The sequence below is a fragment of the Carlito syrichta genome, unplaced genomic scaffold (assembly GCF_000164805.1).
Source record: "Carlito syrichta isolate Samal-C Ts95f unplaced genomic scaffold, Tarsius_syrichta-2.0.1 Scaffold314810, whole genome shotgun sequence".
Lineage (NCBI taxonomy): Eukaryota > Metazoa > Chordata > Mammalia > Primates > Tarsiidae > Carlito > Carlito syrichta.
The window spans coordinates 141,729-156,111 of record NW_007258906.1 but is presented as its reverse complement, the minus strand read 5'-3'; the positions used below and the strand labels follow the sequence as shown (position 1 = coordinate 156,111).

General features: G+C 39.0%; 1 protein-coding gene across 2 annotated transcripts in view; it reads right to left on the bottom strand.

The window, feature by feature from the left end:
• The window catches only part of G2E3 (G2/M-phase specific E3 ubiquitin protein ligase), a 75,805-nt gene that overhangs the window by 43,070 nt on the left and 18,352 nt on the right, over positions 1-14,383 (bottom strand). The window contains exons 1-2 of one of the 2 annotated variants that reach the window (XM_008072005.2): positions 8,964-9,006; positions 2,511-2,608 (exon numbers count right to left, since the gene is read on the bottom strand). In XM_008072005.2, coding sequence (XP_008070196.1) covers positions 2,511-2,608; positions 8,964-9,000 — 135 coding nt within the window. In that variant the 5' untranslated portion in view covers positions 9,001-9,006. Of the gene's footprint in view, positions 1-2,510; positions 2,609-8,963; positions 9,007-14,383 lie in introns of those variants that run through there. The other variant, XM_008072004.2, reaches the window with a different exon arrangement.

Here is a 14,383-nt window from a genome sequence, read left to right as displayed (position 1 = left end):
AAATCCTGGCTTGCAAGCCAGGCTCTATGCCTACCTTCTAGAACACTAGACAAGTAATTTGATGCTTCTGACTTTAAACATGAAAATAAGAGCACTGAATCAGATTGTATCTAAGTCTATATCATCTAGCAGTATATTACCATTTGTGACATTATCATACTTTTCTGTTCATGATGAAATAGAACATTAAAAGAGTTGAGTTTGAGGTCAATACTTTTTTTTTGAAGTATTATACTCAGTTGATAAAATCAGACAAAATAAAAAGGAAATTTTGATATGATCCATGTAAACATATTAAATAATTCAAAAATAGTTCATAGAGCAAATTTGTGATTAGAAGTTACTTTAGGCCAGGCGAAGTGGCTCAAGCCTGTACTAGCAGCATTTCGGGAGGCCGAGGTCAGGGGATCGCCTGAGCCCACGCATTCAAGAACAGCCTGGGCAACCTCATCTCTACAATAAATCAAAAAATTAGCCGGGTGTGGTGGTGCACGTCTGTAGTTCTGGCTACTTGGAAGACTCAGGCAGTCATCACTGGGTGGCTGTGAGCATGTCACTGCACCCCAGTCTGGGTAATGGAGTAAGACTCCAATTAAAAAAAAAAAAGTTTCTTTAATCAATATATCCTAAAAACAAAATACATTATTTAAGAATTATTCATGAGGCTGGGAACAATAGTTCAAGCCTGTAATTCCAGCACTTTGGGAGGTCAGGGTGAGAGACTGCCTGAGCTCCGGGGTTCGAGACCAAACTGGGTAACTTGATGAGACCTCATCTCTATAATATATCAAAAATTAGCTAGGCGTGGTAGGGCACGCCTGTAGTTTCCACTACTTGGAAGGATCGCCTGAGCTCAGCAGGTCGACATTGGGGTGGCCGTGAGTATGCCACTGTACTCCAACCTGGAGAGAGACTGACTCAAAACAAAAAAAAGAATTATTCATGAAAAAGTAGCCTTTGGGAGGCTGAGGTGAGTGGATTGCCTGAGCCCGCGGGTTCGAGACCCGCCTGGGCAGCGAGACCTCATCTCTACAATAAATCAAAAAATCAGCCGGGCATGATAGCGCATGCCTGTAATTCCGGCTACTTGGAAGGCTGAGGTGGAAGGATCGCCGGAGTCCAGCACATTGAGGCTGCGGTGGCCAGGAGTGGCCACTGCACTCCAGTCTGGGCGACAGAGTGAGACTCCAACTCAAAAAAAAAAAGAAAAAGTAACCCACTATTTAGAATGCCAACTTCATGTTCTCTTAAGGCATGGTATAAACGTGATTAGGCTCCTAGACTAGTCTACAAGTCTGTTAACAGATACCTAAGGCACGATACTGTAGTTTTAGGGAAGCGAGGAATACTTTAAGTGGTTTCTCAAAGCACTGAAAGAGTTTTAACAGGATGGCAGTGGTTTAAAAATATGTCGACAAATTTGTTATTCCTTCGAGTGATGGAGCTTAATTCCCCTCCCCTTGAGTATGTGCTATTGTGCTAGACTTAATGACTTGTTTCAAATACAATAAAGAAAAAGAGACAGTGGTGTGGGACTGTGATGATTATATGGTTATATGGTTTCATTTTGGTGTCATTCTCTAATCACTTGGTTTAGGGAAGGCCAGAGGTCATGCTGTGAGCAGCCCTACTAAGAGGCCTCAGAGGTGAGGAGTTGAGGCCTCTTGCCAACAGAGAAAAACTGAGATCAAAGCCAATGTGAATAAACCATTTGGAAATGCATCTTCCAGCCCAATAAATCTAATGTAATCTGATTGAAATCTTGTAATCTCTTGAGAGACTGAGTCAGAATTATCCAGTTAGGCCAATACCAGATTCCTGACCCCTAGATATTGTGTGAAATAATAAATGCTTTATCTGCTAAGTTTCAGAATAATTTAAGCAGCAATAGATAACTAATAAAATGTTAAGAAACAATGAGTATACTAATGTAATGTTGGCATGCTAGGTGGTAATGTACCACTAATATCTTAAGGCACAGATTCAGTGAGGTCAGAGGTTGGCAGAGGAAGAGGAAACAAAAAAGGGACTAAGTCTCAGTATGAAATCACTCTTCTGCATTTTTCTGAGTAAGCAAGCCATAAAGAAACCTGCTTCTTTTTCCACAAACATTTATTACCTTCAGCCAGATCTTTTCTCTCCAGGTTTTCTATGAAATAAAATAAAATACTTTTCTTCTACTGCCTGAACTTTCAAAAAAGTATTTCTCAGATTTATCACTAGCAACAAAGGAAACAAGAAAGTAGTAAAAGGAACACCTTCATTAAAGACCCTGCCATTTTCTCCTTTATCCATTTAAGCTCTAAATGGTTAGACAAAAACAGGTAATGATGACAGGTCATTAAATCTTAGAATTTAATACACATGTACAAACTCTCATTTTTACATATAGGCAAAGTGAGACCCAAGGAAGTTAAACGATTTATCCAATCCTCAGAAATCAGTATTAGGCTCTAATTTTCTCCTTTACAACACCAAATATCTAGAATTTAATGACAAATTATACTCACCAAACAATAGTAATGTACAGTGAGATTCCATTTCTCATTAGTCTTCTTTTCTCCGTATTTATTAGGACAGTCATCATTTTTCCGACAGAAAACACAAGCTAAGGGTAAAAAAAAAGGAAATAGATATAAAATATTTTTTTTTAATTTCAAAGAACAATCTATGGAATTAGTCCTTCTCTCAATTTGTGTTAAATTCTTTCTGAGAGAGCAAATCACATTATATTGCTATTAGTAACTTAACATTTACAGTACCTACTTCTAAAACATTAATGTGATTTTACATTTCTCATGAGTCTTTAATGATGAATTTCAGTGTGTAGTTAAAATAGCAACTTGTGGGGTAGTTTCCAATTAGGGAAGTACAAAACTCCATCCTTCCACTAAAGCAATGATTAAACTGCCAAAAGCCACCAGAATCAACTTTTTTGAAGCTCTGTAATTTAATTTTTAAAAACTGACAAAAATTAGGAGAATGCTTAATAAAGAAACAAGCTGCTCAGTTTTGATAAGAGCATTTTAACTTATCCACCTACATTCCCCACTGCCCAGCTGCGTAGTGGCCTTGGAGCAGCCCATGTTCCTGGTACAGATTACTGGCTCAAGAGGAGTCTTGTTCGCAAAACATTGCATGTTGTGACCTGTGTGGTGCTCTCCTTAAGGGATGGGCTTAGATGCTGACCTTTATTTTTGCCTCAAAACTTTCTCAGCCTCCACTGCTTGTCAGAAAGGATTTAAAATAAATTTACTAGCTGCAGCGGTCTAGGGAAAGGGATAACAGGGCAAGGAGCTGACAGACAAAAAGTTTAAGAAAGAAGAGACTGGGGAAAAGAGGAATTATAAGGGAATAAGAGTTTGGAAAAGCTCCTGCATATACCGAAGAATTTAAAAAGCCATGTGCATGCCTAGACATTTACACATGTTTCAAAAAGACCTGAGAAACCTCTGGTTAATCTTTAGGGTCATGCAAGTCTACATTAAAAAAGAAAAATCCCAAGTCAATAGCCTAGTTTTATACCTTAAAGAACTAAAAAAAAAAGAAAACGAAAACCAAAGCTAAGAGAAGAAATGAAAAAAATAAATATCAGATATAACCAAAATAGAGAATAGAAAAAATCAATAAAAACAAAAATTGGTACTTTGAAAAGATCAACAAAACTGGACAACACTGAGCCAAAGGAAAAAAAAAAGATGATTAAAATCTCACAGTAGCCGGGTTCGGTGGCTCAGCCTGTAATCCTGCACCTTTGGGAGGCTGAGGTGAGTGGATTGCCTGATCCCGCGGGTTCGAGACCCGCCTGGGCAGCGAGGCCTCATCTCTACAATAAATCAAAAATCAGCTGGGCATGGTAGCGCGCGCCTGTAATTCCGGCTACTCGGAAGGCTGAGGCGGAAGGATCGCTGGAGCCCAGCGGGTCGAGGCTGCGGTGGCCGTGAGCGGCCACTGCACTCCAGTCTGGGTGACAGAGTAAGACTCCAACTCAAAAAAAAAAAAATCTCACAGTAAAACTACAGCAAGCTAGTGTGGCACTAGACATCTATCAATGGAAAAGAAGAAAGAGTCCAGAAATAAATATATACAACAATGATCAGGTGCCAAGACCATTCCATGGGAGAAAGAAGAGCCTTCAACAAATGGTGCAGGCACAACTGGATAGCCACATGCAAAAGAATGTAGGTGAACCCCTGCCTTCCACCACATACAAAAATTCATTCAAAACCAAAGACCTAAATGTAGGAGTCAAAATGATAAAATTATTAGGGGAAAAAAGGGTGTAATTCTGCATGACTTTGGATCTAGCAGTGGTTTCTTAGAATTCACATAACACCAAAAGCACAAGTAACAAAAGAAAAAATAAACCGAACTTTCATCAAAATTTAAAATGTCTTTTTTTGTTTTTAGAAACAAAGTCTTGCTCTGTCAAAAATTTGGTGTCTTAAAGGACACTATTAAGAGAGTGAAATGACACTCTATAGAACAGGAGAAAACATTTGGAAGCTACACATTTAATACGGGTCCAGTATCTAGAATGTTTAAGAAACTCTTATAACTCAACAATAAAATCATAAACGATCCAATTTTAAAATGGGCAAAGGATCTGAACAGACAGTTCTCCAGAAATATACAAATAGTCCCCTAGCACATTAAACAATGCTTACTAACATGACTAGTCATCAGTCAACAGAGAAATGCAAAGCAAAACCACAACTTTTATCACGTCACACCCATGAGAACAGCTATAATCAAAATATCAAAGAATAAGTGTTGGCAAACAGCTGGAGAAACTAAAATTTCCATTAGCTGCTGGTGGAAATAAAAACAATGTAGCACTTTGGAAAGTAGTCCAGCAGTTCTTGAAAAGTTAAACACAGACAGAGTTACCATAAGACCGACAGTGATTTCATACTTGAGTATACATACCAAAGAACTGAAAACAGATGCTCAAACAAAACTTATTTACTAATATTCATAGCTGCACTGATCACATTAACCAAAGTGGAAACAAACCAAATGTACATCAACAAATGGATCTATAAAATATGGTATTATCCATACAGTGGAATATTATTCAGCAATAAAAAGGAAGAAAGTACTAATACATGCCACAACATGGATAAGCCTAGAAACAGCATGCTAAGTGACAGATCTTAAGCACAAAAGGTCACATATGATTTTGTTTACGTATAGATTACATTACCCAGATTAGATAAATCCACAGAAAGACAAAAAGGGTATTAGTAGTTGCCAGAGGCTGGGAACAGGGAAATGAGGAGTGACTACCTAACAGGTACAGTCTTCTTTGAGAGTGATAAACATGCTTTGGAACTAGATAGTGGTGATGGTTTCACAACACTGTAAATGTATTAAATACTACAACCTTGTACACTTTAAAATAGTTAAAATGGTAAATTTTTGTTATGTAGATTTTATCATACACACAAAGACAACTTGTAAAATCAGGGAGATCTGAGGTAAGATTCAGCTCCACACATTTTTAAAAATTGTGTACATTTAAAATGTACAGATGTTTTGAAATATGTATACAATGTGGAATAGCTAAGTGGAGCTAATTATCTTAGGCAGCCGGGCACGGTGGCTCAAGCCTGTAATCTCAGCACTTTGGGAGGCAGAGGTAAGAGGATCTCTTTCTTGAGTCCTAGGGGTTTGAGACCAGCCTGGGTAATTTGGCGAGGCCTCATCTCTACAATAAATTAGAAATTAGCTGGGCATGGTGGCACACGCCTGTCATTCCAGCTACTTGGAAGGCTGAGGCAGAAGGATCACTTGAGCCTAGCAGGTCAAAGCTGCGGTGGCACTGCACTCCAGCCTGGGTGACAGAGTGAGATTCCTACTCAAAACAAACAAAAAAACCAAACAAACAAAATAAGAGTTATTATCTTATGCAATAATTTACATACTTATCATGTATTTGTGGTAAGAACACTTAAAAACTACTCTCTTACCAATTTTCAAATATACAATACAATGTTATTAATTACGGTCACTGTGCTGTACAATAGCTCTCTTTTTTTTTTTTTTTTGAGTTGGAGTCTCACTCTGTTGACCAGACAGGAGTGCAGTGCCACTCCTGGCCACCGCAGCCTTGACCTGCTGGGCTCCGGTGATCCTTCCACCTCAGCCTTCCAAGTAACCGGAATTACAGGCATGCGCTACCACACCCCGCTGATCTTTTGATTTATTGTAGAGATGAGGTCTCGCTGCCCAGGCGGGTCTCGAACCCGCGGGCTCAGGCAATCCACTCACCTCAGCCTCCCAAAGGCGCGGGATTATAGGCTGAGCCACCGAGCCCAGCTACAATAGCTCTCTTAAACTTAATCTTTCTGTCTTACTGAAATTTTATATCCTTTGATCAATATTTCCTAATCATCCCAGTCTCTGGTAACCACCGTTACAGTCTCTGTTTCTGAGAGTTTGACTTTTTTTGGATTCCGCACAGAAGTGAGATAATATGATATCATCTTTCTGTGTCTAGTTTATTTCACTAGTGCTTTATGACTTCATTTACTCATCATAAAAATGAGGACAACAGGCTGGGCGTAGTGGCTCACACCTGTAATAATCCCAGCACTTTGGGAGGCTGAGGTGGGAGGGTTATTTGAGGCCAGGAGTTCAAAAATAGCCTGGGCATCACAGCAAGACTCTGTCTCTGCAAAAAATATAAAAATTAGCTTGCTATTTAGAAGGCTGAGGAAAGAGGATCACTTGAGCCCAGGATTTCAAGGTTGCAGTGAACCATAATCATGTCACTGCACTTACACAGAGTAAGATCTTGCTTCTATTTAAAAAAAAAAAGAGTTCAACAATACTATTTACCTCAAACTTTGCCTTAATGAGGACTAAATAAGACAGTATATATTAAAATAATTAACAGGATATGACACATAGAACTGGATAAATGTTAGTGATTATAATTACTAATCTTTTTCATGTGTTTATTTGTTCAGAAAATTTTTATTATTATACAAATGAAACAAGTAGAAAATCACTAGCTCAAGAGAAAAGACCCTAAGGATCTCAAGGCAGCAGATCCAAACAAGATGGAGGGAGCCTGAATTTCTAAATGACTCCATGAAGTAATAACTCCCTATCTGCCCAATCTTCCTTAACTCATCCACACTGGACTGTAACCTAACCAAGTGATAAACTTATTATGTTACGCCATTAAGACTTCTAAGTTTACTTCAGAGCAGCTAGCATCATTTACCTTAACTAATACATGTAATCAAGAATGGATGTTACATGTTGAAATTTACTATATTTGTTAACAGGCAGCTTGCAAAATAGATTTCAGAACTAAAAAGAAACTGCATGAGCTAATATTTAATATTGTGAGATATCCTAACTATATTGCCCTCCCTTACACCAGTTTAACAAGTCATAAGTCAAAGACCCTCTCCTAATCCTTTAAAAGATTTCTGCTCCTCTGCCTTCCCTAATCAAGGGAGGTGTCCACATTAACTGCAGCAAATTGCCACTTGTTCATATTGGACATCTTTCACCAGTTGCTCTCCCACCTTAACTCCATCTCTAGTGCCTACATGGTTAGCCATAAGTGTACATACAGCTACCAAGAGAAAGCGGAACACACAAAATTAGCTGATACTACAAAAAGGAAGAGTCCTTGATTAGCTGTGACTATTAGAAGAGGGGTAAATTCTTGAGTTGAACCCTAGAGAGAGGTGTATCTACTATATGCTGTGGACCTGTGGTTTTCCATTTGTTCTCTTCTTCTCTTCACCCATTATGGAGAGTCCTGGATGCAAAATAGACTAGGTTTCAGGCATGCATCTTTATAAGTAGATTGCTTGTGTACTTATTTGTATCTTGCTGCTTTTTAGTTCTAATGTTTATAATATAGCAAACCTGTTCTGACTTCATTATATTTACTGTTAAGATCCCCTTCTACTATAATAACAGTAGTTCGCAAATAATACTAGTTTCTATTACAACAATGAAGTAAGATTTCCTCCTTAAAGTCATTCATAAAAGTAAAGAATCAATCTTGGGAAAAATATCAAGCAACTAACAGTTAGAAATGTATCTCCATTTGGCAAATGCATATAGTCTATGAATTACTATAGTTTTAGCACAGCTGATAGAAGTCTGAAGGTAGAAGCAGGGGAGGAAAGTAGAGGGAAATTTAAGGCACAAATCTGCTTATCCAGCACAATATGGAGTCAACAGATACTCCCTAAAAGTTATGGTCAAAATATAGAGTTTTAAGTGTAATATTTTAACCCTTTGCACTTGAATGTCTCCTCTGAGGGGATATCATAAATCTAGCAAACCACTCAGATGTCCCCTTCTCAGAGGACATAAAAAGATTGCTGGTAGCCGGGCTTGGTGGCTCAGCCTGTAATCCCGTGCCTTTGGGAGGCTGAGGTGAGTGGATTGCCTGAGCCCACGGGTTCGAGACCCGCCTGGGCAGCGAGACCTCATCTCTACAATAAATAAAAAATTCAGCCGGGCCTGGTAGCGTGCGCCTGTAATTCCGGCTACTTGGAAGGCTGAGGTGGAAGAATCACCGGAGCCCAGCAGGTCGAGGCTGTGGTGGCCGGGAGCGGCCACTGCACTCCAGTCTGGGCTACAGAGTGAGACTCCAACTCAAAAAAAAAAATTAAAAAAAAACAAACAAACAAATTGTTCACTTGAATTTTTTCTTTTGTAAGAAAAAACCATAAAAAGGTGAATAGATTATATTTACTAAAATAAGTTTTATTCAGATAAAAATCATATGTGAGAAATACATAGGTAAAATACAAATAAAATTTGGCAAATAGTCCTCTAATAGCAAATTTTAGTAAGTATACAATATTATGCTTTAGTACATGGACATATCAATTAAGCATGCATCAGGGAATTTATTCTTATTGCTTGAGTAACATTCTAAAAAAACTAATTGTAATAAAAATATTTTAAATACAGTTACTTACCAAGGTTCTGTGAGTCATCAGGTTTATTTTCACTCATTTTACTAGGAAAAATAAGAACATATCAATGCAGCCATCTTAATTTTTAAAGCCTCAAATTATCTATTTTAATTAAATGTGTCAATGCATGATGACAAGTAAGTCACAGAATCACTTTTTTATGTTCTAGAACACATTGGAGACCAGTAGTTCTCAAGGGTGGCAGTGTCTGGGACATTTCTAATATTGGAGGGAATGATTTTTAGTTGTCAAAATAATTAAGATGACTACTAGTTTTAAAGGAAAGGACATCCTGCAATGTATCAAATGGTCCTCAGACTTTCAAATTTCCAACTGGACATTCAAGTAGGCTAAAAAATAAAAAAAAAAACTGTTCATAATGATATTAACCTAGAGCCTAATTCCCTTTACACATAAACATTAAATCGTTTTTTCTTGTAATTTTAGGACAAAATGAGTTTTTTTTCCCAGAACTACACATCCTATATTAATCAAGGAAATTTCTGTTTCATTTTTGTTTAAAACTTTACCAAGAATCGCACGTTGTTCAGTGAAAAAAATCACATCACCAATAGCAATGCCATTTGTAATTTGTATTTGAGTAGGCTGTAAAACAATCCTTTATTAGTCTATACTATGTATGTGGCTGTTCCATTTGCAGGGATTCCATATAGGGCTGCAAGCAAATGACTGCCTCATTACATCTTCTAGTATAATATGCTCAACAATTTACATAATGAAAGACATTAATCTGTCCCCATCTACTCACTCCCCACCAGTTAAGCAAATGAAACAATCATTACGAAAACACAACTATTTTCTAAAAGATCAAAGAGTGGAAGATCAACATCTTAACAATATCAAAATTTCATTTTACCAAGGGTGTATGAACAGCCTACTTGAAATGTTGCTACTGTGAATGAGAGGTATGCCAGATATATGGATATGACTGGGCAATGGTTCTAGAATATGTTTTCTTTTCTTTTCTTTTTTTTTTTGAGTTGGAATCTCACTCTGTCGCCCAGACTGGAGTGCAATGACATGCTCCCAGCCACCACAGCCTCGACCTGCTGGGCTCCAGCGATCCTTCCACCTCAGCCTTTCAAGTAGCCAGAACTACAGGTACGCACAACTACGCCTGGTTAATTTTTGATTTATTGTAGAGAACGAGGTCTTGCCAACTTGCCCAGGTGGGACTCAAACCCGCGGGCTCAGGCAATCCACTTGCCTCAGCCTCCCAAAGTGCTGGGATTACAGGCTGAGCCACTGAGCCCGGCAATTTGTTTTCCTTATAAAGAAAGACTCTTCCTTATTCCACTCCAAGAACCCAAGGCAAACAATTAGTGAATATAGATAAATGGTATATAGGAGTTCCTTATGCTGTCCTTGCAACTTTTCTCTAAGTTTGACATTATAACAATATTAAGTTACTTAAAAGTTGAAGATACTTAAAGACATTCCATAATTCATACTTTTGACCAGTTCACATTAGCCTCCTTCCTTATTTCAAGCATCTGAAATAAAACCCTTGTTTCTAGCCGGGTGTGGTAGCACGTGCCTGTAGTTCCAGTTACTTGGAAGGCTGAGGCGGAAGGATCGCCTGAGCCCAGCAAGTAGAGGCTGTAGTGGCTGGGAGCGGCCACTGCACTCCAGTCTGGGTGACAGAGTGAGACTCCAACTCAAAAAACAAAAACAAGCAAACAAACAAAAAAACTCTGTTTCTCATTCCTGGTTGAGGATCACCTTATTTCAAAGAGTCTTCAAAAACAAATCTTAGCAAAAAAAATAATAAAGTAATGAATATTCACATATTTTGGGGTTGGATTTTATATTTTGTTTTAGATGTTTTCCTCCAAGAATATGAATCTTGAAGACTTCCTAAGGGGAATGAGAAAAAACAACAGTATCTAAATGTAGATCTCAATAATAGTCTAAGTCTTCATAACAGACTTGGTCTTATGAATAATGAAATAATATCAAAGTGTTGCTCCCTTTCTCAGGAAAAAAAATCAACATTTACTGACATTCCAGAAAACCACTATCAAGGGGTATTCAGAGTCTCTTCCACTCCTTATCTCCTTTGTCAGTCAACTGTATTCAGTTTTGATACTTCTCCCCTCAGAAGGCAGAGCCTGCCTCTCTCCTTGACTGTGGATGTGCTTAATTATTTTAATGGTTTTTATCAATTGCCTCAAAGTTATCCACCAAAGACTGTGGCAGAAATGACTTGCTTCCACCAAAGACTGTGGCAGAAATGACAATGTGTGACTATGTCATAAAAGGCATTGTGACATCACTATCATGGATCATATGCTCTGGAGGAAGCCAGCTGTCATGTCATAAGGATTTTAAGGATACTTCATGGAAACTACCACTTGGTAAGGAGCTGAGGTCTTCTACCCTCAGCCATGGAAATGTGTCATCTTAAAAGAGGATCTTCAGGGTATCCGATTTCAAACCAGGCGAAGTGGGGACCAAAGAGAGGCCCAAACTTTACGTGTACAATGACCACATATGTACCTAACCCTGAGTGGTACCCTGTATCTTTGGCGGGGGGAAGGATCCTCAAGCCTAAATCAAGCCTTCATATGACTGCAGACTAGTTAAGAGCCTGAGAGCAATTTCGAGGAAGACCCTAAGCCAGAACCACACAACTAAGCTGCTCACAAATTCCTGACCCACAGAAACTGTCAGTAAATAAATGTTTACTGGTTAAAACTATTAAGTTTTGGGGTGATTTGTTACATAGCAATTGATAACTAATACAACAAAGTAGGCCAAATTCCTTCTAACTCCAGCTGGTGGCTAACATTTGAATAAACAAGTCTTGCCCATCCAACATTTCCTAAAGCTCCTAATTTCACTATAATAGAAGGTGATATTGCTATACAGAAAACACATTCGAATCGCACTTGAAAGAAAAACAGACTTTTTAAAAACCTAGCATTAAAAAATATTCTTGCTATCAGAATTTTATTTAAATTAGGAAGGTTCAACTTAATCTATATATTAAATAATGTACCCTAAATTCTTTCTCTTACAACTCAGAAATATTAGTTATTTTTGGACATCCTATAAATACTACAGCATTATTTCTTCTGATTTGGCGTTATATCACAAAACATGATGAATTTTATTTTGTATTTTATTTACTAGAAGTTCGTGAGACATCCTGGATTATATCCTACACTGGGAAATAAAATTGCTCTAAAGGATAGCATTGAAAAAAAAAAATACAAACTGAATTATTAAGGGGTAGGGGGACCAGATATACGTAACCTACTCTCATATGGTTCGGAAAAAGGAAATTACATACAAACATACAATTCCACAGAATGATAAAGTAAATGTGGCAAATACTAAAAATTGGTTAATCTAGGAAAGGGTATATGAGGTTCTTTGCACTTTTTTTTTTTCTTTTTTTTTTGAGTTGGAGTCTCACTCGGTCGCCCAGACTGGAGTGCAGTGGCCGCTCCCAGCCACTGCAGCCTCGACCTGCTGGGCGCCGGTGATCCTTCCGCCTCAGCCTTCCAAGTAGCCAGAACTACAGGCGCGCGCTACCAGACCCGGCTGATTTTTTGATTTATTGTAGAGTTGGGGTCTCGCTGCCCAGGCGGGTCTCGAACCCATGGGCTCAGGCAATCCACTCACCTCAGCCTCCCAAAGGTGCGGGATGATAGGCTGAGTCACCGAGCCCGGCTCTTTGCACTTTTCTTACAACTGTCCTGTAACTTTAGAATTATTTCAAAATTTAAAAGACTTAAAAAATAATTGAATTAAAAGTAATATAAAACATTTCCCCAAGCCGGGTTCGGTGGTTCAGCCTGTAATCCCATACTTTGGGAGGCTGAGGTGAATGGATTACCTGAACCCGTGGGTTCGAGACACACCTGGGCAACTTGGCAAGACCTCATCTCTACAATAAATCAAAAATTAGCTGGGCATGGTAGCACGCGCCTATAGTTCCAGCTACTCGGAGGGCTGAGGCGGAAGGATCGCCGGAGCCCAGCAGGTCGAGGCTGTGGTGGCCGGGAGCATGGCACTGCATTCCAGTCTGGGCAATGGAGTAAGACTCCAACTCAAACAAACAAACAAACAAACAAAAACATTTCCCCAAAATTCAATATCCAGACTAAGTTTTTTGTTTGTTTGTTTATTTTGAGTTGGAGTCTAACTCTGTTGCCCAGACTGAAGTACAATGGCAGGCTCACAACCACTGCAGCCTGGATCTGCTGGGCTTAGGAGATCCTTCCTTATCAGTCTTCCAACTAGCAGAAACCATAGGCACATACCACCATGCCTGGTTAATTTTTTTGATTTATTGTGGAGACGAGGTCTCACCAAGTTGCCAGATGGGTATCAAACCCCTGGGCTCAAGCAATCCTCTTGCCTCTGCCTTCCAAATTGCCAGTATTACAGGTGTGAGTCACTATGCCCAGCCTAAGTCAGTTAATTTTATGTGTCAACTTTACCAGACCACAGGATGCCCAGAAAACTGGTTAAGCATTATTTCTGGGTGTGTTTGTGAGGGTCTTTCTGGAAGAGATCAGCATCTCAACTGGTGATCTGAACAAAGCAGATGGCCATCCCCAAGGTGGGTGGCATTATCCAGTCCATTGAGGGCCTGAATAAAACCAAGAGATGAAAGTAAGTTAAATTCATTCTGTCTGTCTGAGTTGAGGTATCAATCTTCTGCACTTGGTGCTCTTAGTTCTCAGGCAGTCAGACTAGAACTGGACTCTACACCATCAGCTCTCTGGCCTTCAGATCTTCCACTACACTACTGGCTTTTCTGGGTCTACAGTTTGCAGACAATAGATCACTGGATGTTTTAGCCTGGATAATTATGTGAGTCCATACCTTCTAATAAAGAAATCAATTTCCCATATACATATATATGCATGCACATATATGTTTGTATACATATATACATATTTTTATGTATATCCTACTGGTTGTTTCTCTGTAAAGCCCTCAAAAAACAAACAAAAGAAAAATGTACAATTCTCTTTTGGAGGGCAGTCCCCTTGTAGCACAGTCAGAATTTGTTCTTCTGGATCAAATGGTCAACCAAACTCTTTATCTGTAAGTACTGAGAAGGTTACATTATGATTTGTGGAAGAAACGTTCCAAGTTGTAGCAAACAGGTGACTAGTTCTTCCACCATGACAATTCACCTGCCCACACCATGCTGAGTGTTCAGCTGTTTTTAGACAAAAACGGCATGACCCCCATGCCCTACACCCTACCTATTCACCCAATCTCAACCCGAGAGATACACCCCCCATTAAAAAAGTCCTCAAAGGGAAATATTTTGCTGATATGGAAGAGGTAAAACAAAATGCAGCAGAATAAAAGGCATCAAAGCCGGGCCCAGTGGCTCAGCCTGTAATCCCGCGCCTTTGGGAGGCTGAGGTGAGTGG